The following is a 26,509-nucleotide window of genomic DNA, read 5'->3' on the forward strand; positions in this document are numbered from 1 at the left end:
TCTCTCATTTACTAAGTAGCCCGCAGAGGTCAGAACGAACGACTTGTTTAACTGTTAATTTTTTTTAGTTTCTATTTCTTAAGGTTTCACAGGGTTGCGTTGTGTCGTGTGGGGGGGAGTGTGTCCCGTTCTAGATTCACTGAGTGAGATTCACTTAGTGGGGTGATGAGTGAAATGACACAACAACGATATCGTTGTGAAGATAGCTTTCTGTGATTGAATGAAGGAAAAATATCAAGAGGAGGATTTCAACATGTTATCCTAGGTAGTGTGGTATGAATCACTAGTGTGGAAGTGTGGAATGAACTCGGGGCGGTTGTGAAGTGAATGGGAGGATAGGGAGGACAGTACCAGGTGAAGGGTGATGTTGGTGTTTGCCATTCGACTGTAGGGGGGGGGGGGGTATTCAGCGGTCAACACTGCCACCTAGTGGCCGAAAGGAACATAACTCAATCACAGAGGGGCTCGACGGAGAGGGGGTTGTTTTTCTTTGAGACCAGTGTCTTGAAGTTCAAACTGTCAAACAAACTAACACAAAACGACCGGGTCAAACTATAAATACATCTCTTGAATAGTAGTCAGCTCAATATCTAGTCTTTTTTTTGGTATGTTGGAGCCTATCTATTGTATTATGATTATGCAACTCTCTCAAGTCACTTCAATTTGACCTTTCTTTGACCACGTTGGTCCTGAGAGTCTCGGTATTCCAAAACTGTACTGTTTATCTTTTCTCTACGACCATAATCGCCCCTGCAAATGTTGGGGGGTCTGACTTGGGTTCCACTTGTGCAGTATCCCCACAACCCCTGAGCTATACGTCCTCACAAGCAGACAAGCAGGCCCTTCCAGACACCTGGAAAACTAACATTCATATGTATTCCGTCCAGGAAACTCCATCCGTCTGGGAGTCTGAATCTAAAGGAATGCAGAGAAGTGGGGAGGGAGAGGTCTGCATGAGTCACTCTTATCACTGCCACCTCCTAGATTCAAATTTACGATGACATCGTGCTACATTTCCTTGGCCAGCTGCATGTACATGTCAGTCTTTTAATCCCCCGTAATCCTCTTCCAAAGGGTGACGTAGGATATATGTGACAGCTCCAACTTTACCTCAGATACCGAAAGGGGGAAGTTCTCTTCCAAGATTCTGAGTAGGCCGATCTGAAGAATGTAGGCCGTATATCGTTATCATAGGGAGGGTCCGCAGACAGCCATGTGTCAACGGGAAGAATGCAGCATTGGCCAAAAGGGTGCACTTAAAGTGCTCGTAAACCTTTTCAAAAGAAGCCTAGATGATCTTCTCATCGTGAATCAACTGGCCCTACTTCCCTCTGTACTGTACGCTAGAGTGTTGATGTTTATGTTACGGTACATGTGGGAATACGGTAGATGTGGGAAAACTAGGGTTAGGGTTAAACTAGGGTGCTAGGGTGCTAGAGTTAGGGTTAGGGTTAGGGTTAGACATGCCAGCATGTACCAAGTCAGCCTAGCACCTAACCCTAACCCTAGTTTTCCCACATGTACCGTATTCCCACATGTACCGTAACATTTACACTGTAAGTCGATGGCCTAATTGTACATGACCTATTCAATGCGTTATTTCTTGAAAGGCCAAAGTTGAGAAATATTTCTGTAATGACATGAAGTTTGAGGTAAAGTAACTATTATAATAGATTCCAAAGTCACTACACTCTGAGGTTGAATAGAGGGGCCTTTTTCATGGCGGTACCATGGTATTAGCTTTTGGTTCCAGTCGGATGTATTTTGATGTGACACTTGCAATCCAGCATGGAGGACGTGGAACAGAAATTTGACGGGTCGCAGTGTGTCTTCTGATTTTGTCGTCAGTATATCCTCTGTCTTCACTTTAAAACACACGTAGATGGTCGGCAAAGATGCAAGTTATCGGATCAACTTTGTAAAAAAAGTTAGCGTTTCAAGGAAATGGGGTTGTGATAGTAAAACCAGGCTACGCTGCATATCTTTACAGTGATTCTACAGTTACCATCTCTGCTTCCACCAAGGTTAGTCAACAACAGCCTTTATCTCGGTATGACTCGTATTTAATGAGCATTACTGAAGCAATCCTGCCTGTATCTCACCCAGCATTGATGCATTTGTGTCATCAGTCTGTTGATTGTTGACGACTTGCCTTGATACGGAATCGGCCACCTCAAATCACTTTGTGAGTATCTTTTTTTAATTCTGTACCTATTCTCCTAATACTTACCACGACGCTCTTTTATCAGGGTGTCCGCGGTGTCTTGATAAGTATTAAAAGTTGATCAATCAATTTTAGAAAAATCAAGTATCAAGTATTAAAAAGTCTTATCACGATTTTATGAGGTCTTGAATTTTGTAGGTATTTTTCTGAATTAGACTCTGTCCAAAGAGTTTGAGTCCTAAAAACTTTTAGTAAAAGTTCGTGAATTTATTAGTTTTATTAAAAAAAACAAAGATGAACCGGAAATTGTGTTGTATGATAGTGGTCTAGTCTATTGCAAACTAAAACTGTTAAGTTAAAGGTGTCACTGATGTAAACGGTTACAGCTGTTAATATTGACAAGGTCTTTAAAAAGTCTTAGAAAGGTATTGAAATTAACCTCAAGATTCCTGTATATACCCTGTATTATCCTAATACTTACCACATCGCTCTTTTATAGAATACAGCATCGGAGCTGAAGACAACAGTCTTGAGAAGAAGATGTTGTACCGGAGCCTGCGGCTATGGCTGCAGCCTAGGACTCTATTTCGGACTGTGACCCACCAGAGTTACTACCACAACCTGGCCTCCATCCAGAAGGCTTCCCAGCTCTCCCAGAGGAAGCTCCAGGGCCTGCTGTTCCCCTTCTCTGAGCTGGAGAGCCGTCTGGCCGCCTCCGTGGACAGGGGGCCGTTCCAGATCTTCCAGCCCAGCCTGGAGGACATAGCCCGGGCGGAGAAGCTCTTCACCCCCTCCCCTGCGCACAGGATAGACTACCACACCTCCGCAGTGAGGATGGATCATGCACCCTCGCTCAACCAGCCAGAGGTGCGTGTGCGTGTGTGCGTGTGCGTGTGCGTGTGCGTGTGTGCGTGCGTGTGTGTGCGTGTGCGTGTGCGTGTGTGTGTGTGTACATGGAAATGTCAGAAGTAATGACTATCCACTTCTTTGGCCTCATCCATATTTGAATGGGCAGATGATGAATGGTTTATGGTTTAAGTGAACGTTGGACTGGGCCTGATGAATTAGCAGGGCCGTAACCTTGGTGATGATTTAGATCGGCCCCCCAGGCCCCCAGGCTCCACATGGAACGTTGTGTGGAGAGGGCAGAAGGCTCACACATGGTTTTAGTTACTGCAGTGCTCACCATCTGTGTGTGTGTGTGTGTGTGTGTGTGTGTGTGTGTGTGTGTGTGTGTGTGTGTGTGTGTGCACGTGAGTGAGAGAGAGAGAGAGAGAGAGTGTGATTGTGTGTGTGTGTGTGTGTGTGTGTGTGTGTGTGTGCGCATGTGCATGTGCATGTGCATGTGAGTGAGAGGGAGAGAGATTGTGTGTGTGTGTGTGTGCGCGTGCGTGAATATGAAGAACTCCATGCGTGCACACGTGTGTGTGTCAGTGTGATTTATCCCCAGGCCCACGGGGGGAAAGGGCTGTCATCCATCCATCTTGTGTGTGAGAGACGGATGGACCCAGTAGCACTGATGGACCCCTGTCCCCCGAGACCTCAGGGATATTACGCTACCACACACACCAGCACCAACGACGGAGTCTTCACATGTCAACACAGACACACTGGCACACAGACACACTGACCTTTGACCTTCACCAGTCCACTCAGCCTCACATTAGTAAACACTCTGTTATCTAGTCATTACAGGTCCCGTGTCGACCACATTGATACAACTCAACTCAACGCAAAGTGACTTGGGGGGGGTTTTATCAATGTTAATGAGCTCCAATGCTAGTATGTGTCAATGCTGGTATTGCGTTATAGTACAATGGTTTTAAATCTGTTCCATTCATTCATACTTTTTCCTCTTGTGGAGTTGCCAGGTTGGTTTCATTGGTTTTAATGGTGGTCGTTTCCCCCCCCCCCCCCCCCCCCCGAGTGTTTGTGTTGCCAGATTGGCTTCATTGGTTAATGATCGTAGTGTTGTTGGGTGTGTTGTGTTGCCAGGTGTGTTTCATCGGCAGGAGCAACGTGGGCAAGTCTTCTCTGATCAGAGCTCTGTTCTCATTGGCTCCTGACGTGGAAGTCCGGACCTCCAAAACCCCGGTGAGTAGCCTCGACACAGGCGTGGTCCAGTCTTCTATGACCTCGGCCTAGCCTTTAGGAATACGGCTGATACAGGGGTCTGTTTTTAGCTTAGTCATGTTCTAAGTATTTTTTTTCCCCTGGAGAAATATTGGTGCTCTGATACGACCTATGTATGTAATCTGGCTCTTCACTGGCATCCGGTCAAGCTTTTTCACAGTCTAAGGTCCTTTTTAAAATTGTATTTTTATAGCGCAGGACACTATTGCTACTTGCACAGCACTTTATGTTCAGCACTTTATGTCCCTCATGTCCTTTTATTGTTACTATTGTCTCTTTCTTTTCTGGCACAGTGTACAGTGTTGAGTGTCTAGTCCCATTTCATTTCACTGCATGTTTTACTTTGTATTTCTGTGCATGTGACAAATAAAGTACCCTTGAACCCTTTACACGACAGTACCTCACTGTTCCTTTATGAACACTCCTACGACATTCCACACAACTGTTCCTATCAGCCTAACCCTCCTACACGGTCCACTCCTCTAACACCCTGTGTGCGTCACAGGGCCACACAAGGAAGATGAACTTCTTCAAAGTGGGCAAGGCTTTCACTCTGGTGGACATGCCGGGCTACGGACACAAGTCTCCTAAGGACTTTGTGGACATGGTGGAGCCCTACCTGGACACCAGGAGCAAGTAAGGCTTTCAATGTTTCACTATGACTCGTTGGGGGGTGTGTGTTGTGTGTGTGTGTGTGTGAGGGGGGGTTGGTGGGGGTGGTGTGTTATGCATCCGTCATACAGATTTTTGTGGTATGTGTGTGTGTGTGTGTGTGGAGGGGGGGGGGGGGTCGGTGGGGGTGGTGTGTTATGTGTCCGTCATACAGATGTTTGTGTGTGTGTGTGTGTGTGTGTGTGTGTGTGTGTGTGTGTGTGTGTGTGTGTGTGTGGAGGGGGGGGGTCGGTGGGGATGGTTTGTTATGTGTCCGTCATACAGATGTTTGTGTTTGTGTGTGTGTCTGTGTGTGTGTGTGTGTGTGTGTGTGTGTGTGTGTGTATGAGTGTGTGTGTGTGTGTGTGTGTGTGTGTGTGTGTGTGTGTATTCACACCGACATCACACAGATGTTAACACGGCCCTTCTTCCCCCACTCTGCCTTGTCAGTCTAGTGAGGACCTTCCTATTGGTGGACGGCAGCGTCGGTCTCCTACAGTCAGACATGGTCGCCGTGGAGATGTGTGAGGAATTCCGCCGGCCGTACGCGGTGAGACACGCCGACTTCTGTCCTCATCACCAGACCGCCATTGGTGTGTGAATGTGTGTGTGAATGGGTGAATGAGAGGCCGTTGTAAAGCGCTTTGGAGCAGCCTTGGAGCAGCAAAAAAGGCGCTATATAAGTTCAGTCCATTTACCATTTACCATTTACCATCCCATCACTGCTACTTCACTCCCATGACATGGATCGCCATTATTGTCATTCCCAGCTCACAGTCACTGGGCCCGAATAATATCGTGTCTGTGAGGTACACAGAATCTCATCGGCTCTCTTTTTCACTGCCTTTCACGTACTAAAACCTTTCCTTTCCCCCTCCGTGTCACGTGAGCAGAGTAATGTTCAGCTCTCCCGTCTTGTCCCTCTCAGCTATTTAAAACCTCCGTCCCTTCCTATCCTACCCTCCTGGCTGAAGGCGTTATTGAGTGGCTCTATACTTAATGCTGTCCTGGGTTAATTATTCATGCTTTAAGGTTATTAAGCACTTTGACCATAACTAAGGTTGTGTCAATGCAGTCTTAAACGCAGAGAAGGAAAATGGAAAGGAAAAACATTAGAAGAAAAAAATATAAAATGTATATTTATTTATTTTCTAAAGGCAGATTGATGCATACACATAGGATGACTGTTGTGTTTTTAAAATGGAGATTTAGATTTGTGGAATCTTGTAGAACGGGATAGATACAAGCTTCATTAGCCAAGCTTCATTAATCTATTAATTAATAATTAATCAATTCATCTCTTTTGTGAGCTTATTATAGGTGTCGAATGACCTGCACTCATCAGTAATAGTTTCAATAGATTGTAGTGTCCCAAACCCGCCAGTAGATGGCAGAATATGTGATTTTATGCTTTTATGCTTTTTCTAAAAAAAAAAAAAAAATCCTTTCCTAACACCAGGGGAGCCACCCCTCCTAAATTTCGTTGTTTGGTACCTGTACTGTAGCAATGACAAATAAAGTCCATTCCATTCCATTCCATTCCATTCCATTCCATATGGGATCTAGTAGTGTTTTAAACTAACTGTAGCAGCGGCCTCATTTGCTCTCTCTCTCTCTCTCTCTCTGTCTGCAGATTGTTGTGACCAAGATTGACAGGAGTCGACAGGGGGCGCTGTTGAGTAACCTGCTGCAACTTCAGGAAACTATAAAGACCCAAACTACGGGGTGTTTCCCCCAGCCCTTCCTGGTCAGGTGAGAGTCACATGATCAGCCACACACACACACACATGTACATACTCACGTGTACACACACACACACACACACACACACACACACATGTACATACTCACGTGTACACACACACACACACACACACACACATGTACATACTCACGTGTACACACACACATATCCACTTTCAGATGCACACACTCAGGTGCACACTTTTGGTACACACTCACACGCAACAATCGGTAAAGGCAGCATTATACACATGACGTTTTCATTGTATTGTTGTGGTTTTAGTTATGCAAGTACCAATGCCTTATATACTCATGCACATTGCCACTCCAAGACAGCAGAATTGGTCCCAGACTTGTCTTGGTGAGAGCTTGGCCCACCCTGGGCACGACAACGTCACTGTCAATCACATGTCTAGACCAATCACATGTCTGGACCAATCACATGTCTAGACCAATGTCACCTCTGATGCTCGTAGCCTTGTCGTACAGTATCTACAGGTAGGAAGTGCTGCTGCACACTGCTTACATGCAGGATATACAGTGGATATACAGTGGATATACAGTAGTGCCTGATTCCTACCTTAAGTGGAACTGTGAAACAGCTTGAGGGCATTTGACTGGTTATGTACGCCATGCAAACCAATGTAACGTATGCCTGTGTGTTGATCTGCAGACTGAGGGCGATGTGCAGTAGTTGTGCACCAAGAAGCAACGTGCAATCTAAGCCATATGAATGATAGGAAACCCACCATAGTGGGTGAAGGATGTGCAACATGCCCAAATCTGTACTTCTCTTCAGTGTTTCCCAGAAAGAGTGCTCCGGCATATCGAACCTGGAACTGATCTCTTGTTTTTTTTTGGGTATCTAATGGAAGAGAAAGTACATGGATTAGGAGAGCACCCAGAGTTGGCTTAGATGGCTATCAGTGATCAGATAAGAAAGACTTGAGATGGGACAGGTTGGCACACACACACCGGGGGCGGTGGTGGGGTGGGGGGGGGGTCATGGATTGATGATTCACTTACTGAGACGAATGTATTTGTCATTTTGGATAAAAGCGTCTGCTAAATGCCCAAAATGTCAATGTAAATGCTTGTACTGTAGGTTAGTTATACTGTAGGTTAGTTATGCACAGGTGGGCTACATTTCATTGGTGCAGGTACATTACATACATTTACATTTTGGGCATTTAGCAGAGGCCTTTATCCAGAGCGACATTTGTCTAAGTAAGTGAATCATCTAACCATCAGTCATCATTAGAAATAGTCATCTAATGCTAGGACTACGGGCCATTGGCAGTCATAATGCTAGAAGAAGGAAGAAATACCTTTTTCTTGTTTTGTTATAGTACAGAAACTGCAGGGGGGGGTGTATAGTGGGGATGAGGTCTTTAGGAGGGAGAGTTAACATGTCGAATGATGATACACGGTCAGTAACGCAAAACAAGTGTAAGTAAGTAAAGCTTTATTTATATAGCACCTTTCATACAATAAATGCAGCTCAAATTGCTTTACAACAGGAATAAGAACATAAAGTGAAAATAAAAAAAACATATAGAAAAACATATACAAGCATAGAATGAATATAAAATCAGGGGAAAACAGTCAAAAGAAAAGGTAAAGATCTAACTTTCCCTATCTCTTTCACCTCCCTACCTTACACAAGTCTTTCTGTACATCTCACTGGCTTTCCACCCGCACCACAAACAAACATCCGTTTTTGGGAAAAGGTCTGTCTCAGCGTAATAAAGATCTGAATGAACATGGCATCCCTTTTAATCACTGACCTTGGATCCACTACTGTAGGTGGAGTGTGTACGGGCACGCCCGTGTGTGTGTGCCGCTCGATGGGCCTGAGGCCTTGAGATTTCTGCGTCCCGTAACATTACGTGGAGGTCAAATGTCGGATGTCGCATGTCTCAATAATAATGTGTTTTGTAATAAGGCCGAATGAGATGACTTCTGCACACACAGCCTTGCACATACCACTGTACTGATACACTAACTACATTTAATGGGCCCTTTTTTTTCCATTTTTTATAACAGGTCATATACAAGGGCCTGCTCACTCACACTCTGAGTTGTGGAGCTTCACACGTACACTTAGAGACGAGAGTCACTTGCGCAACTGTTTCACTGATCTGGTGTGTGTCTACTGTACAGGCCTTCTGAAGCAGCTCTTTAACTACTTTACCCTCTCTTGCTCTCTCTCTCTCTCTCTCTCTCTCGCTATCGCCCCCCGTCTCTCTTTCTTTCTCTCACTCTCTCTCTTTCTCTATCGTCCCCTCCCCTCTCTCTCTCGCGCTTTCTCTCATTCTCTCTCTCTGTCACCCCCCCGGTGTCTCTCTCTCTTCCTCTGTCTCTCTCTTTCTCCCTCTCTATCATCCCGTCGTCCCCCCCTCTCTCTCTTTCTCTCATTCTCTCCCCCTCTCCAGCTCTCTCCAGTTTTCAGGGGTCTATCTCCTCCGGTGTTTCATTGCCCACGTAACGGGGAACATCCAGCTGGGAGACACTGCTGTTCCAAGCTGACCCTGGAACAGCCCCCTTTACCCCTCCCTGGGACTGAACACCCTGGAGCACAGCTTGAGAACTGACCTGGGATCAGCGCCTTACTGTGCAAACTGAAACCAAGTCTTGCTGCAGGTGTTTTTCAGTCATTCAAGGGTTTTTCACCACTTGCCTCCTCAGGATCTGGCGGCAGCTGCTGATAGCTTCCTCTTTCTGCTCTCTTTTGAGACTGCAGTAGTGATTCATAAGTAGCATTCTGTGTTGAATTTGGATAAAAAACCATGGTAATATTAGTTTTATTGAACTATTTAAAGTGTTCTTGTCTACTTTGTTTATTGCAAACAGCTGAAAAAGTGTTTGCCAGTAAGCCTAATATGGTTGAATCATTGTCATTGCAGCTGTCCATCCCCAGGGCCCTACACTACGTATGGACGGAGGTTGATATCAGTTGTTAAACTAGAAGAAAAAAAACAGATCAAAAGCAGAGATCAGTGGATAATCTGGCCTGGTTTGCTGGTACATTGTCAGTCTTTTGACCTCCTATCCAGCAGGATAAAGCCGATATCTGGGCGTCAGTTTGTTTGGATAATCCCTTGTCGACGGGCTACTGCTCACATTAATAACAACGACCGTATCAACAGCAACTTGGTTGACATACCTGTGGGTTTGAAGTATTACCGAGAGCTGATCTCAGAACAGCTTTTCCCCCCTCCCTCTGTAAGTGGACACTAATGGACATGGTCATTGAACTGGAACCTGAACAAACTCCAGGGAAAGGGATCAGTACTGGCCCCAGATCAGTCACTACACCAGGCTTTGTTTGGCTCCCTTAACCAGCATAGGAAAGTAGGCAGCTGCTTTTCCTCCGTTGGAGTATTCCTCAAGGACCCACAATGCACTGGAACTGGTAACAGTCCGGGGGAAAGAAACCAAACACCCTGACCTGAATTGACCATCTTCACCATGGTTATTTCAACTATGTACTGTAAACAGACTGCTGTTTGTGTTGACACTGTGAGAGTATGAATTGTTTGGGTTTTTATTTTTGTAATAAAACATAAAAGACACACGGGTGTTGGCTGTTTTACAACTTTGGCCCCAAAGGTGAGGGTTGTGTTAAACATTTCCCTCAGTATTCAATGAGTGACTGAATGCAAGAAGGAAGATATACCGTACATGAAGTTTAAAAGCACACATCATTTTCTCCGTTGTGACGCTGAATAGCAGTTGAGTGAAAGATAGCGACCTTCTTTAGACTGTGTTGAACTGTACTGTAACATAACTACCTAGTGATAGGCCTACAGTATCCTCACATGTTCAAGGATTTGTTTAAGCACACTTATGAAACGTCAATTCTTGCTGCTGATACAAAAAGGTATGTAAGTAATCCTTAGCGAATGTAGTCTAATTTAGTCAAGGCCTTTTGTGTTTTCTGAGAGGTACTTTGTAATTGAATAATAGTTTCTGTGTTATTTCTTGTCATTGCTAAAGGTCTTTCCCACTTAAAGATGACAATGACATACATTAAATGGTATATATATGATATATTAGATGATCATGCGTGTTGACTGTGTTGACTCTGTGCTTCACTGACCCAGCCTTGCAGGGACCTGGGGCTTTTAAAATGTAGGCTAACTAACATTTAACTACATTTTGTAACCATGTATCTGTACTGGTGTGCTATCTTGGCCAGGTCTCCCTCGAAAAATGTAGTTTAATCTCAAGGGACCTCCTGGTTAAATAAAGGTTAAATAAATAAATAAAAAACATTGGTCTCTGTCTGTGGCAGTCATAGTACATTCCAGCAGTGGGCCCACAACATCAGAGGCCTTTTACAGTTTTACCATCCTTTTCTTTTTACTGTCCCACAGGGAACACTGATTGTGACGCACACAGGAAAGACCTCGTGCCGGGCACAGGTAGGCATCATCCCTTTGGTGGTGCGAGGCGACCAGCTGCAATGATGTTGCACAGCCTTGCCGGGAAAGAGGATTATAAACATTTAAGAGGGAAAGAGTGATAAAAGAAGATGGGGCAATCATATTTATTGAACCTGAAGTTGAAACAATGACATGGCCTTTCATATCCCTTTTACATTTGGACACTGACCTCATAAAATGGTTTGGCACAAGTTAATTTTTGATTTTCTCTGATTTTCTTGCCACAGGTAGCTAGGTATTAAAGAAGGAGGAGACAGGTGGTCTGTCTCAGTGCCGCCCTTGTCGCCGTGGATACAGGAGAAGGAGAACCGGAGGGAGTTCTCACCTGGAGTTCTAAGAACCTGCAACTCAACGAACGGCAAGGAACACCATCCCATCTCCGCTCCTGTCGCACTTTGGAATTCTCCTCTCTTGGGTTATTTTGTTTTGCTCTTTTTTTTTTTTTAACCTTCCTTCTTCTCCACAATGGCCACAACCACGGCGCCCCCCACCACCTGCCACGCCAACGCCACGGTGTGTGTCGCAACCGACTGCCTGGTCGAGCCGGACAACTTCAACGAGATCCTGAGCATCGTCATGAGCACGGTCCTCACGGTCATGCTCGCCATGGTGATGTTCGCCATGGGCTGCACGGTGGAGGCCCCCAAGCTCTGGGGACACATCAAGAAGCCCTGGGGCATCTTCATCGGCTTCCTGTGCCAGTTCGGCATCATGCCCTTCACCGCCTTCGCCCTGTCGCTGGCCTTCAACGTCATGCCCGTTCAGGCCATCGTCATCATCATTATGGGATGCTGTCCCGGAGGCTCCAGCTCCAACATCATCGCCTACTGGCTGGACGGGGACATGGACCTCAGGTGAGACTAGGGCAGAGCGACATGGACCTCAGGTGAGACTAGGGCAGGGACATGGGCCTCAGGTGAGACTAGGGCAGGGACATGGACCTCAGGTGAGACTAGGGTTAGGGACATGGGCCTCAGGTGAGACTAGGGCAGGGACATGGACCTCAGGTGAGACTAGGGTTAGGGACATGGGCCTCAGGTGAGAGACTAGGGCAGGGACATGGGCCTCAGGTGAGAGACTAGGGCAGGGACATGGACCTCAGGTGAGACTAGGGTTAGGGACATGGGCCTCAGGTGAGAGACTAGGGCAGGGACATGGGCCTCAGGTGAGAGACTAGGGCAGGGACATGGGCCTCAGGTGAGACTAGGGTTAGGGACATGGGCCTCAGGTGAGACTAGGGTTAGGGACATGGACCTCAGGTGAGACTAGGGCAGGCCGGATCATTTACATTACTTGTTTTTAGATTTTTAAGATTTAAAAAAAATTGTATTTCTGTGTACATTTTATTTAAAGTACAGGGGTTAAAAGAGGTCTTAGGAGGGATAGGTAAGGTATAGTCTGAAGAGATGGGTCTTTAAGGCAGAAGATGGAGTCAGAGGGCAGGCAGGAGTGGAGAGGAAGGGGGTGGGAGTGGGAGGCAGGCCTGGGGGGTAATACATAAGTGTATAAGGTGCGCACCGTCTGAGACTATCCCATTGGTTTCATTGTCAAGTCAAGTTTATTTGTATGGCACATTTCCCCTACAAAAGGCAAAGTGCTTTACATAATACATTGAAAGACATTCTATATTAAAGTAAATTAGTATTAAAAACAATCTTTAATACGTTTAAGTTGAAAACAGTTAAAACAGTTCTTAATAAAAAAGTTTAAACAGCTCAAATAAAAATAAAAGAAGAAAAAGAACAATTAAAACAATCTGCAGAGTGACTGATTTAAGTGTATGCGTCACAGAACAAGAATGTTTTGAGCCTGGTTTTAAAAGTGGTTAGAGTTTGGCCATTTCTCTTCTAGGAGTTGTGACAGGTGAACTAAATCAAGCTTAAATGATTTGACCGGCTTTTGCTCAGAGGAAATGCTAGTTATGCTTCCTGGCCCTACCCCTGTTTCAAAGACAAGTACGCGTGTCATAGAACCGAAGGGAAATATGGCTGAAAACAGGGTTATGGTTATGGTGGATGTGATGATCAATGTGTTTGATGCGTCACATTCATTCTGACAAGAGGGAAAGCACATGATGTACATTTGCTACTCCTTTTTCACTTTAATCGTTAAAACGATTTTTTTTTTAACTTCTCCCCTTCAAGTATACGAGGATGTTTGTGTCACAATATCGACGCTGTTTGTGTCCCAATATCAACGCTGTTTGTGTCCCCATGCAGCATCAGCATGACCGCCTGCTCCTCTATCCTGGCACTTGGCATGATGCCTCTCTGTCTCCTCATCTACACCTCCGTCTGGACCGCCTCAGACAGCATCCAGATCCCCTACGACAGCATAGGTACAAACATTACAACCCATGATAGATCTTCTACCAGAGTAGAGGTACAAACATTACAACCCATTATAGATCCCCTACGACAGTATAGGTACAAACATTATAACCCATGATAGATCTTCCACCACAGTATAGGTACACACATTACAACCCATGATAGATCTTCTACCAGAGTATAGGTACACACATTACAACCCATTATAGATCTTCCACCACAGTATAGGTACAAACATTACAACCCATGATAGATCTTCTACCAGAGTATAGGTACACACATTACAACCCATTATAGATCTTCCACCACAGTATAGGTACAAACATTACAACCCATGATAGATCTTCTACCAGAGTATAGGTACACACATTACAACCCATTATAGATCTTCCACCACAGTATAGGTACAAACATTACAACCCATTATAGATCTTCTACCAGAGTAGAGGTACAAACATTCTAACCCATTATAGATCTTCTACCAGAGTATAGGTACAAACATTCTAACCCATTATAGATCCTCTACCAGAGTATAGGTACAAACATGATAACCCATTATAGATCTTCTACCAACGTATAGGTACAAACATTCTAACCCATGATATATCTTCTACCAGTATAGATACAAACATTACACCCCATTATAGATCCTCTACCAAAGTATAGGTACAAACATTATAACCCATGATAGATCTTCTACCCACAATATAGCTAAGCGAATGCTATAACTCCATATACAGATCCCATATGACAGTACAAGTAAGAACTGCAAATGTAACAGCAGACAGTAAGTGTTCAGTGCTGTACACAATGAAGCGTAGGACCTTGTGTTGAGTAATGTGAACGCTGTGTCTCTGTCCCCAGGCATCACTCTGGTGTCCCTCCTGATCCCCGTAGCTCTGGGGATGTACGTCAAACACCGGTGGCCAAAAGCAGCCAAGAAAATCCTCAAGGTGAGTGAAAAAGAAAACCCTTTATATTTCCATGGCATTTTTGGCAATGTCTAACGATCCTCGAATGATCACAAGGTTGGCAGATTGGTGGTTCGAGCCCCGGCTGACCACATGTCGAAGTGTCCTTGGGCAAGACACTGAACGAACCCAAAATTGCTCCCAGTGAGTGGGCCAGCCAGCGCCTTGCATGGCAGCTTGCCGCCATTGGTGTGTGAATGTGTGTGTGAATGGGTGAATGACAGGCCGTTGTAAAGCGCTTTGGAGCAGCAAAAAAGGCGCTATATATAAGTGCAGTCCGTTTACCATTTGGCATTGAGCAGACGCCTTCATACAAAGCGATTCAGAACAAATATATTTGTCTAAGTAAGTGAATCATTTATCCATCAGTCATCGCAAGGAAAAGTTAATCGATGTGTGGGCCATTGGCGGTTATAATGCTAGAAGATTTTGTAAAGATTTATTTTGCATCAGTTACATACTGTTAAAGCTTGCCGGTACAAAGCATTTACCAGTCAATACACATTGTATATTGTATACATTGTCAATACAGTGTATTGTATATATTGGGGGGTAACATTGGGGTTGGCCATCATTGCTGTTTCTGTTCTGGGATATGATTTATCAAGATGATTGTGTAAGGTTTGGGAGCTTTTCTCTGACATGTTACCCTTCTCTTTCTCTCTCTCTCTCTCTCCCTCTCTCTCTCTCCCTCTCTCTCTCTCTCTCTCTCCCTCTCTCTCTCTCTCTCTCTCCCTCTCTCCCTCTCTCTCTCCCTCTCTCTCTCTCCCTCTCTCTCTCTCTCTCTCTCCCTCTCTCTCTCTCCCTCTCTCTCTTTCTCTCTCTCTCTCACTCTCTCTCTCTCTCTCTGTCTCTCTCTCTCTGTCCCTCTCTGTCTCTCTCTCTCTGTGTCTGTCTCTCTCTTTCTCTCTCTCTCTCTCTCTCTCTCTCTCTCTCTCTCTCTCTCTCTCTCTCCCTGTGTGTGTGTGTTGTAGGTGGGTTCCATCGTGGGTATCCTCCTCATAGTCGTCATCGCGGTGATAGGAGGGGTTCTGTATCAGTCTTCGTGGACCATCTCTCCCTCGCTCTGGATCATCGGAGCCATCTACCCCCTGGTGGGCTTCAGCCTGGGCTTCCTGCTGGCCCGCTTTGTGGGGCAACCTTGGCACAGGTAACACTCACACACAACTTCACTGGGCTGTCCTTGATGGTTTAAAGTAGGTAGGTAGGTAGGTAGGTAGGTAGGTAGGAAGGTAGGTAGGTAGGTAGCTAGGTAGGTAGGTAGGTAGGTAGGAAGGTAGGAAGGTAGGTAGGTAGGTAGGTAGGTAGGTAGGAAGGTAGGTAGGTAGGTAGGTAGGTAGGTAGGTAGGTAGGTAGGTAGGAAGGTAGGTAGGTAGGTAGGTAGGTAGGAAGGTAGGTAGGTAGGAAGGTAGGAAGGTAGGTAGGTAGGTAGGTAGGTAGGTAGGTAGGTAGGTAGGTAGGTAGGTAGGTAGGTAGGTAGGAAGGTAGGTAGGTAGGTAGGTAGGTAGGTAGGTAGGAAGGTAGGTAGGTAGGTAGGAAGGTAGGTAGGTAGGTAGGAAGGTAGGTAGGTAGGTAGGTAGGTAGGTAGGTAGGTAGGTAGGAAGGTAGGTAGGTAGGTAGGCAGGTAGGTAGGTAGGTAGGCAGGCAGGTAGGTAGGTAGGTAGGTAGGTAGGCTTTATTGATCCCTGAAGGGAAATTAAGGCCTTACAGAAGCTCTCATTACAAACAGCAGCAAAAAAATAAAGTAATAATAATAATATGATACAAATAAAAAATTATTAAATAGTACAATACTTAAGTAATAAAATAGACATAAGAATGAAACATTATAGATAGTGTTAACAGTCCAGGATGAATTAACATGAATTAACATGAACGGGGTATATCTACATGTGTGAGTTGTATTGTGTTGTGTTTTCGATAAAGAATCACTCCATTATGTATGATGTGTTGCATAAGTCCAGTCTTAATGCTGCCTTCATGACATTATCGGAACTAGGAAACTCAGACATTTCAGACTTCAGAGTTGACTCCTTGGAGAGTATCAGAGTCAACCAATAGGAAACTCTACGCAAATAACTTGCGTTCATTTTAACTTGGATGTTCAGAATTTCTGACTTGTCACGAACGCAGCCTAAGAATAATATTGGCATTAACACTGTAAAACCAGACCATTTCCTATAGCTACCAACCTAACAAAGCCGACAATCCACTTTATTGTATTGCATTGTCACATTGCTACACTGTTTCTGATATCTGTATTGATTTAATTATTTTATCATTTGTTTTATTGCTTTTGTGAAGTGCTTGTTTACATTGTATGAATTATATTTTACTTGTTGGCTGTTTACTTGCAGTCTTTTATGATGCATGCTACCAGATGTACTGTGAAGCACTTTAGTAAAGTAAAGTAAAGTAGGGGAACCCTTTGAAAAACCCTTTTGGGTTAAATGTAGACCTCTTTTGGGCTCCATATAGAACCCTCTTCACAGAAGGTTCTACATTGAATGTTCTACTATGTTCTTCAAGCGGGCAAATTAAGAACCCTTTTAGAAACCTTTTTTCCAAAAATGTAGATTACACAGAGCAAGGCCCTCTACAATAACAACTTACAATCAATATGGTCTGGCAATCCATGGAACCCAAGTCCTTGTTGTTGTGTGGTTTGTGTTTAGATGTCGCACCATCGCCCTGGAGACAGGCTTCCAGAACTCTCAGCTGTGCAGCACCATTGTGCAACTGTCCTTCTCCGCTGAAGAGCTGGAGGTCATGTTCGCCTTCCCCCTCATCTACAGCATCTTTCAGCTGCTGTTGGCCATCATAGGAGTGGGAGGTGAGGCGTTCACACTGATAACAGATGCATCGTGGTATCAACACAATCAAACAGTTGTCATGTTCAACCCTTCTTATAGAAATCATAGAATCGTCGTTCAAGTTCAAGTTTCAACTTTATTTGGTCCAGGGGGCAATTGGTTGTGCAACAAGGTCCAAGTTCAAAAAGACATTGATTGATTTTAAAGACATGAATTTATCATGATCTCTGTCATAGAAATATTCATAAGTGTGCATGTACAGTAAATGTAACAAACAAATGGATTTGCAGTTCATATTTTATCAGCAACTAATTATTAGTTCTTCTTGCATAGAAACATTGGTCAGGCCTAAATTCCAAATAATAATAATTATACTAACCCTAACCCTAATAATAATACTACTAATAATGCTCACACACAGAATGGTTTGAACCCTAAACACAGAGGGTGTAACCTGCGTTGTTGTCCTCTCATCTGCAGGTTACCAGATCTATAAGAGGAAATGCCGTAGTCGTTCGGCTCTGACGGACAGCGAGGAGGCGGGGGGCGACGTGGAGGTGAGCCCTACCAAAGAGAACCCAGAGTTCGCCTTGAAGAACGAGGGCTTTGAGTGTGACGAGAACGGCAACACCGGCGGCAAGGGCAAGGCCACCCAGCTGTGAGGATCTGCTGGGCCTCAGGCCTCGGACAGTCAGCAGCCAACCACATTACACACACACACACACACACAGTGACCTCTACAGGCTGGGGGTGTGCATTACACTTAAGTCTTGGCCGTTACTCCCGACATGGGAGATGTTTCTGTGAAGCTTTACTGTAATGTCCTGTATGCTAAATGAATGATGCAGGAGAACATCTTAGGTCATGAATGAGTCCTGAGCTGATCCTGCCTGTACTGAACTTCACTTCACAACAATAATGTAAACATCTCCGAGGCGAGGGCTGATGTGTCGTAGTGACGGAGGGGTTGGGAGCTTTATGGTGTAGCCAGGGTTTCGTCTCTTTATCTCCAGCGAGGACACAGAAGATTCCTGCTTTACCAAACACATTTCTGCTTAGTCACTCCTATCAGAACTACAAGATTATGCGAAAACCTTGAAAATGTGCCGATGTATATATGAATATTAAGTTATTAGTTTGTCTTGTAGGATACAAGTGACACACATATTATTGTATGTAATTGTACACGTTATTTCATGATCTTTGAGATGTGGCCCATTGTTATGATATGGTTTATGTTAAGACTCAAGAATTGTGGCGATACCATTATTCCATAGTCATCCTGACTGATGCAAGGAACACTTTGTTTTTGTCTACATTTTAAATCAGTAGATGGTAGAAATTGTCTATATGCATGAGTATAACTCTATATAACTGTATCGATGTTTTGGTTTTTTTCCATTATCTTTTTGGAGCATTTTCAAATACTGACCGTAACATGACCCACCCTCCATTGATTAGAATGTCTTTCTGAGCAAAGAACTTTCAGAAATTGTACAGTCAAATTGAGTTGTCTCAAATATGTAAACCCATGTTATGTTTTGATATTTATACTGTATGTGTACCAGCCATCATGTATGTTTTTTGTCCAAATGCATATTAAAGATTACAAACTGTATCTCTTGTACATGGAGACATGAAGCACCAATCTTCTGAAATCTCTCGACCAAACAGATTGTTCCCGTTCATTGAAAGGACAACGCAAATATAGCTTAGCAACAGCGTAGCAAGTATACATGGTCAGAGGTCAAGTTTTGCAGACACAAAAACAGATCACTAAGATTCATTAGCCTTGACGGGGGAGGGCGGGGGGGGTTTGGGGGCCGCTGCTGTGTGCTGGTAGGCAAACTGGTAGTAGAGGGATAGTTCACCCATATTCTAAAATGTCGTTCATTGTACATACATACATTCATACATACAGGTGCAACTCAAAAAATTTGAATATCGTGCAAAAGTTCATTTATTTCAGTAATTCAACTTAACTTAGATATTATATAGACTCATTACATGCAAAGCGAGATATTTAAAGCCTTTATTTGTTATAAATTTGATGATTATGGCTTACAGCTTATGAAAACCTCAAATTAAATATCTCCGAAATGTTTAATATTACATGAAATCAATAAGAAAAGGATTTTAAATACAGAAATGTCAGCCCTCTGAAAAGTATAATCATGCATATGTACAATGCAATGAGTCTATATAATATTTAAGTTTAACCCTTTAAGTTGAATTACTGAAATTAATGGACTTTTGCACGATATTCTAATTTTTTGAGTTGCACCTATACATACAAACATTCATACATACATTTGTATACATGCATAGATGTGTACAAAGAATAAAGTGAAAAAAAATGAAAAATGAAAAAAAAGAACATAGTATATATGTTCTTTTTTTCAATTTTTTTCACTTCATTCGTTTTTTCCTTAGTATGATAGTATGATATAGTATAGTATGATATTATTATCGTAATAACAAAAAAAGAATAAAGTGGGAAAAAATGAAAAAAAAGAATAGTATACTATGTTCTATTTTTCACTTTATTCTTTTTTCCCTTAGTAAGATAATAATATATCATACTATACTATCATACTAAGGAAAAAAAGAATAAAGTGAAAAAAGACAAATGAAATAAAAGAACATAGTATACTATACTTACTGTATTAAGTACAGTGTTATTACTGCGTTATTAAAGTGTTATTACTGCATTATGATTGTGTTATTACTGCATTATTACTGTGTCATGACTACATTATTACTGTGTTATTACAGTGGTATAACAGTTTAATACTGCAATCAATTACTGCATTACAGTATTATAGTGCTATTAATACATATCACTATACCATTATAGTGTTATTAATGCATTAATACTACAATATTATAGTGTTATTAATACATTATCACCACAACATGATAGTGTTATTAATGCATTATCACTACATATCATACTAAGGAAAAAAAGAATGAAGTGAAAAAAGACAAAAAGAACATAGTATACTATGTTATTTTTTCACTTCATTAATTTTTTCCTTAGTATGACAATAATATATTATACTATATCATACTATCGAAATGTTTCACTTCATTCACTTTTTCCTTAGTATGATAGTATGATATAGTATAGTATGATATTATTATCGTACTAAGGAAAACAAGAATAAAGTGAAAAAATAAACAAAATATTGATTTTTTTTTCACTTTATTCATTTTTTCCTTAGTATGATAATGATATATCATACTAAGGGAAAAAGAATAGTGGGGAAAAAAAGAGAAATGAAAAAAAAGAACATAGTATTTACTTACTATATTACTGTATTAAGTACAGTGTTATTACTGCCTTATGGAAGTGTTATTTCTGCATTATTATAGTATTACTACATTATTACTGTTGTTAATCAGAATCAGAATCAATCAGAATCAGAATCTCCCCCACAATTATTTGTGCTAGTTTCCTGCAATTTTAAACCAGCACAAGAAATGAAAATAATTGGAACATTTGATAAGATATATTATCTGAATTTCTCTTGTTTTAAGTCTTAATAAACAAATACAGTAGCCTACAGAGTCTAAAACAAAATTGGGCCTCATCAAGTGAACTCAACCCCTTGGTCAGCAGCAGAAAGACCCGTGGTCATCTTATATACAGTGCATTGCTCATAGATGGCTATCATGTTATACAGTACATACCAGGGTTTTTCCTGGGTCAGAATCAAGCCTTGGAGGTTGATGTTGTGCGCGCGCAGTGCGCCCACATTTTCTTTGAGGGACCCCCAATTGTTGTATTTGTATTGTAAATTGTAATTATTAATAATAATAATAATAATAATAATAATAATACGATTTGAAAGTACCAGTAGGCTACCAGATACGTATGCAAATATTTTGCTACCAGGGTTGCCAGATGGAATTGACAATTTCCAGCCCAACCAGTCTAAAAGCTGCCGAATCCACCCGTCCAGTGTGACCAAAAGTAGCCCTATCTGGCAACACGGCTTGCTTATGGAAGCATATAGTGGACTAAATTCAAATGTTAATGCAATTTGAGATTGCATTTGCATGTTCCACTTTTGCATGCATTCTTTCAGACAATATTCAAATTCAAATGCAATTCTAATGAGCGGATGTGTTTCCTAGAACATATAAATGCAATTGCTAATCACATTATTGCATTACAATTTGAATATTGACTCAAATAACGCAGGCAAAAGTGGCAAATGAATATGCTATTTTGGGATTGCATAGTCATTTTCACATTAGAATGAACATTTGAATTTTGTCAGCTACAAAGCGGATGTGTTTACTAGAACATGTAAATGCAATTGCGTATCACATTATTGCATTACAATTTGAATATTGACTCAAATAAAGTATGAGAACACATGGATTGCATTAGAGAAATTGCTTAGTTTCAACAAGTTCAGATTTTAATACAATTGGTATTTTTCGTAGAACTATGACAAGAGTTGCTGTTCTTATGCACGTTCAGATTAAATTATATACAGCTTTGTTCATCTCCTCAGATAGGCATTAACATATTAAAACAAAAAATGCTAAGAACCAATTCAGTCTCAAAACACACCGGAAAAAATATCATCGATTTCATCATTCTCAGGGTTCAGAGTTGGGGTCATAGATGAGTTCATGCTTATGTTTGTATGAGATGACTGAGCAACACTCATTTCAGCCACCTCAGGTGGATCTGTTTGACTTGTTGGGTCTGTTTGAGTTGGAAATACCCTCCTCTTCCTGTGTCTTTGTGACCACTTCCTGTTTTGTCTCAATTGAGTCCTGACTGACTGACAGCCAACCCTGGGGTGAGCGTTATCCCGCAGCGTCCTCAGGGACTGACCGGTTTTAGGGGGTGCACTGCAGAGTGACAGGGCCCAACTGACTTCCTGTTTGTAGGTCATCGGTCTCCTTATCACACTGGAAAGACCAAGAATAAACCAAAACACATTATAATTTTTAAAAAAGATTCCTTGGCTTGCACTTACACTCGACATGTAAAAAGTGCTATACAAATACATTTGCCTGATTTATTTAAAATCCAAACTGTTGGAAGATGGAGCTAAAATAAGAAAAAACATGTCGTCTGTTCAATACTTATGAAGGGCTATAAAGGGGATATAAATTGTAAAAAGACTGTTGAAAAAAATCTTTCTATATTAGATTCCATGTACCTGTAGCCTGCTGCCTCAATGCGTCTCATCCTTTGGCACTTCAGGTGAAGGAACGCCAGACGGCCCCTCTCCTGCCGCAGCTTCCTGCTTTTGCACCATTGCATCACTTCCTGTAGCCGGGTGGCCATTCTGCTGAAGGTCGTTGCGGATGTCACCTGCTTTCGGAACCACCTCTTCTGACCAATCACAGAGCTACCCGGTGAAGAGGACAGCTCTCGTTCTGTTGGCACCTGCAGGAAGGCAGTTCAAAGGACAAATCTATCAGGACGGTAACAGCAACGCTAACCAAATAGCTAACTGAAATTAACATTTTGTGATAAAAAAAAGAAGAAAAAAAAAGAGACATTTATCATTGACATGCTGACAACATCCAGACCTACCTCTGTGACTCTTTGTTTAAGCCAGGCCTTCATGTCAAATCCAGAGACAGGACCTGTTAGGGGAGTACTGTGCTTGTCAAATTTACGAAACAGAACATATAGGCCAACCGGGCGAGATAAGGGACAAATATGTCACTTTGAATTACTAATGCTGAGCTTGATTTATTCTTCCTAACACACTGGAGTCAACAGCATGGCCCCCTGAAGTGGAATTCCCAGGAGAGCAGAAAAAAAACATCACGGTCATCTACCTGAAACACCTGGGGCGTCATCTGGGGCTTCTTCTGGGGCGTCATCTGGGGCTTCTTCTGGGGCTTCTTCTGGGGCGTCATCTGGGGCTTCTTCTGGGGCGTCATCTGGGGCTTCTTCCCCCTTCTTCTCCAACGTCCATGCGTCCATGCGTCTCCCGAACGGGACCCGCCTGTGCCACATCAGAATCAGAATTGCTTTTATTACATAACTGTACGGGTACACAAAGTAAAAATCTTGGGTTCAGGTTCATTCGACATTGGCATAGCAGCAGAATATAAAAACAACAAAGTCAACAACTCAACAATAGCAGCGATAGCAACAATAGCAGCATAATGCAAACTAACAAGAATAGGGCTGCAACGATTAGTCGACATAATCGACGACGTCGATCATAAAAACTTGTCGACGTGGAATTTTAGTGTCGACGCATCGTATTAAAAACGTATTAAAAAAAAACGAAAAAAAAAAATACGGGAAAAAAAATAAAATAAAACGGGAGCCATGCAACAATCAGCTGGGTAAGTTTTAGCCAACTGGCTAACGTTATATTCTTAGGGTCGTAATGTTTATGTTAGCTTTACTGTTACATGTTGGAAAACAACGTCTCATGTACATGCTATGAGCGTTTGTGCTATTAATTTATTTGCCCTGTGGCACGCGTGTGACAGACAGAGGTGCTTGTAACGTTACGTAGCAGGGGTTTTCCATGTTGAAGCCAGGAGAACACGAGATGAAATGAAGTGAGGGGTGGTCACTATTAAAATACCAGGTAGTCATGGTGGATGATCATAAATGATGCTTGATAAGTGAATGCTATTTCAATTATGTTGAGTCCACCAGCGAGCTGTCTGTAAGATAAACAGCGCCAAGCGTAGCCTACTAACGTGAGCTGTCTGTAGTCTAGCCAGCAATGCTAGCTAGCCAATCAACTAGCTCTGTGAGCAGCTGTAGCTTGGCGTAACGTTAGGTTAGATAGCTAGTTAAGCCGGATTTATGCTTCTGCGTCGCCATTTACGTGCAGCGAAGCAACACGACTAATCGAAAAAATAATCGACAGATTAGTCGACTACCAAAATAATCGTTAGTTGCAGCCCTAAACAAGAATAGAATCAAGTAAATGAGTAGTAGTAGTAGTAGTATAGCGGGACCAGTCGTGCTGCTGTCGAACAGTAGTGCAAAAAGCTGTGCAGATTGCAATGATATGAGATGCAATATCATACAGTATGCAATGATATAGTTCAGGTATGATACATTATGGGAACTTAAGATGATTACTTCTCGTTCACTTTGCGGACACGTTGCATTATGCTGCGCACCCAAGTCGGTAAAGAGGACAGATCTTGTTCTGTTGGCACCTGCAAGAGGGGAGTTCAAAGGACAAATCTATCAGGACGGTAACAGCAACGCTAACCAAATAGCTAACAGAAATTAGCATTTTGTGATAATAAAAATAAAAATAAATAAAAAATAGACATTTATCATTGACATGCTGACAACATCCAGACCTACCTCTATGACCCCATCACAGATTTGTTTAAGCCAGGCCTCCGTGGCTAATCGATTGACGCGACCTGTAAGGGGAGTACTGTGCTTGTCAAATGTACGAAACAGAACATATAGGCCAACCAGACGAGATAAGGGACAAATATGTAACCTTGAATTACTAATGCTGAGCTTGATTTATTCTTCCTAACACACTGGAGTCAATAGCATAGCCCCCTGAAGTGGAATTCCCAGGAGAGCAGAAAAAAAACATGTCACGGTCATCTACCTGAAACACGTGGTGTTTGACGTAAGACTGCAGTTCCCAGGTCCACTTTGGCCGTCTTCTCCTTCTTGGATCCAGCCTGTGGCAGCTTCTTCTTCTTCTTCCCCTTCTTCCCCAACGTCCCCTGCCCCTCTTGGACAGGCCTGTGCCACATCAGAATCAGAATTGCTTTTATTACATAACTGTACGGGCACACAGAGTAAAAACCTTGGGTTCAGGTTTATTCGACATTGGCATAGCAGCAGAATATCAAAACAACAAAGTCAACAACTCAACAATAGCAGCGATAGCAGCATAATGCAAACTAACAATAACAGAATCAAGTAAATGAGTAGTAGTAGTAGTAGTAGTATAGCGGGACCAGTCGCGCTGCTGTAGAACGGTAGTGCAAAAAGCTGTGCAGATTGCAATGATATGAGATGCAATATCATACAGTAATGCAATGATATAGTTCAGGTATGACACATTAAGGGAACTTACAAGTAGTAATTGTTTTTCCCTTTGTGGACACTTTGCGGAACGAACTTGTCCAGCTCCGTCTGCAGCACAGCGGCGTCTGAGGGGCCCAGGAAGTCAGCCATGTCCTGAGGAAGGCTGCCGTCTCTGAGGAAGGGCATGGGGTGGGCCTGGGACACCTCTGCCAGGAGGGTCAGGATGTCCTGGTAGAGAGGGGCCAGGTTGACCAGGACGCCCCGGAAAAACACCCTGAGGAGTGGCATTGGTTATTATAGCGGGGGTCAGGAGAGGTTCTACAACCGTGCAATGGCAGCCAGCCCAACTATATCTACAAGCTGCTCTTTAGACAAAACAGACAGGTACTTTATTGATCCCTGAGGGGGGAGATTAATTTGTTACGGGGAGCTCACACCACAAACAACAACAACATAGTCACAATTGAATCATAGAATAAAGATTAAGATTAAAAAAAAAAGACACATGAAACATTATATACAGTAACAACTGTCCAGTATGACTTAACATTCACCCCGCCCCAGATATGACGGTGAGAGAAAAGATACAAGTGTGTGTTGTGCGCACATATTTCAGCATTCCATTCAGGGTTCTCAAACAGGCGACGGTTATGTGCTGATGCTGTGGAGTTACTGTGTCTGCTTAGAGAGTGAGAGTGGACAGCACAGGAGTGATTTGGATTTCTAGTCAGCATGTATGCGCAGTGGTGTAGTCTACGTGATACGCAGGACTACGCCGTATACCCACTAGGAAAGGCCAAGGATTTCCATATACCCACTTAAAAATGTGTGAGGCGTTTTGTGACAGAACTTTCATTCATAAAATTCACCCTGCCTGTGTTACGAAGCACTTGAATTTTGGACCATTGGGACTGACTATAGCGTCATATACCATCAAAGGGGGGAGATGCGACATGAAATATGTCAAAATGCAGCACTATCATGCACATATCAGCCTTATAACATGTAATTTATATATATATATATATATATATATATATATATATATATATATATAACGTTAGACAGGGAGCGCAGATGTATTTTTTATGGAGTTCCGAAATGAACGATATGCGGCTGGGAGGAAAAAATCACAGTATACCCACTAGAAAGAAACTAGACTACACCACTGTATGCGTGTGCAAATGCATGTAGGCTGTGTGTGTGTGCACGTTCAAAAGGGAACTCCATAAGGAGCAT

At 42.8% G+C, this 26,509-nt stretch overlaps 4 protein-coding genes across 4 annotated transcripts in view; 2 read left to right on the plus strand and 2 right to left on the minus strand.

The window, feature by feature from the left end:
* Nucleotides 1–2,704: 2,704 nt before the first annotated feature.
* Nucleotides 2,705–9,220, plus strand: gtpbp8 (GTP binding protein 8; the record flags this gene model as incomplete). The annotated part of the gene is made up of 6 exons (XM_080536988.1): nt 2,705–3,031; nt 4,160–4,258; nt 4,803–4,933; nt 5,399–5,498; nt 6,582–6,700; nt 9,127–9,220. The coding sequence occupies 6 exons, from the start codon at nt 2,705–2,707 to the stop codon at nt 9,218–9,220; spliced, it is 870 nt and encodes a 289-aa protein (XP_080393114.1).
* A 2,384-nt stretch (nt 9,221–11,604) lies between these two features.
* Nucleotides 11,605–17,915, plus strand: slc10a2 (solute carrier family 10 member 2; the record flags this gene model as incomplete). Its single annotated transcript, XM_080536989.1, has 6 exons — nt 11,605–11,993; nt 13,359–13,477; nt 14,334–14,422; nt 15,415–15,590; nt 17,116–17,273; nt 17,734–17,915. The coding sequence occupies 6 exons, from the start codon at nt 11,605–11,607 to the stop codon at nt 17,913–17,915; spliced, it is 1,113 nt and encodes a 370-aa protein (XP_080393115.1).
* Nucleotides 17,916–21,827: 3,912 nt separating this feature from the next.
* LOC308162850 (uncharacterized protein) lies at nt 21,828–24,379 on the minus strand (the record flags this gene model as incomplete). Its single annotated transcript, XM_080536990.1, has 5 exons — nt 24,347–24,379; nt 23,071–23,240; nt 22,820–22,872; nt 22,440–22,669; nt 21,828–22,185 (listed from the first exon to the last, which is right to left on the minus strand). Exons 1-5 carry the CDS (start codon nt 24,373–24,375, stop codon nt 21,828–21,830), a joined length of 840 nt encoding a protein of 279 aa, XP_080393116.1. The 5' UTR covers nt 24,376–24,379.
* Nucleotides 24,380–25,315: 936 nt separating this feature from the next.
* Nucleotides 25,316–26,509, minus strand: part of tex30 (testis expressed 30) — a gene marked incomplete at both ends in the record, with an annotated part of 6,279 nt that continues 5,085 nt past the window's right edge. The window contains one exon of the mRNA XM_080536991.1: nt 25,316–25,544. Within this exon, the coding sequence (XP_080393117.1) occupies nt 25,316–25,544 (229 nt within the window). The remainder of the gene's footprint in view (nt 25,545–26,509) is intronic.

Source organism: Nansenia antarctica (assembly GCF_963989245.1).
Source record: "Nansenia antarctica genome assembly, chromosome: 7".
In the NCBI taxonomy this organism is placed as follows: Eukaryota; Metazoa; Chordata; class Actinopteri; order Argentiniformes; family Microstomatidae; genus Nansenia; species Nansenia antarctica.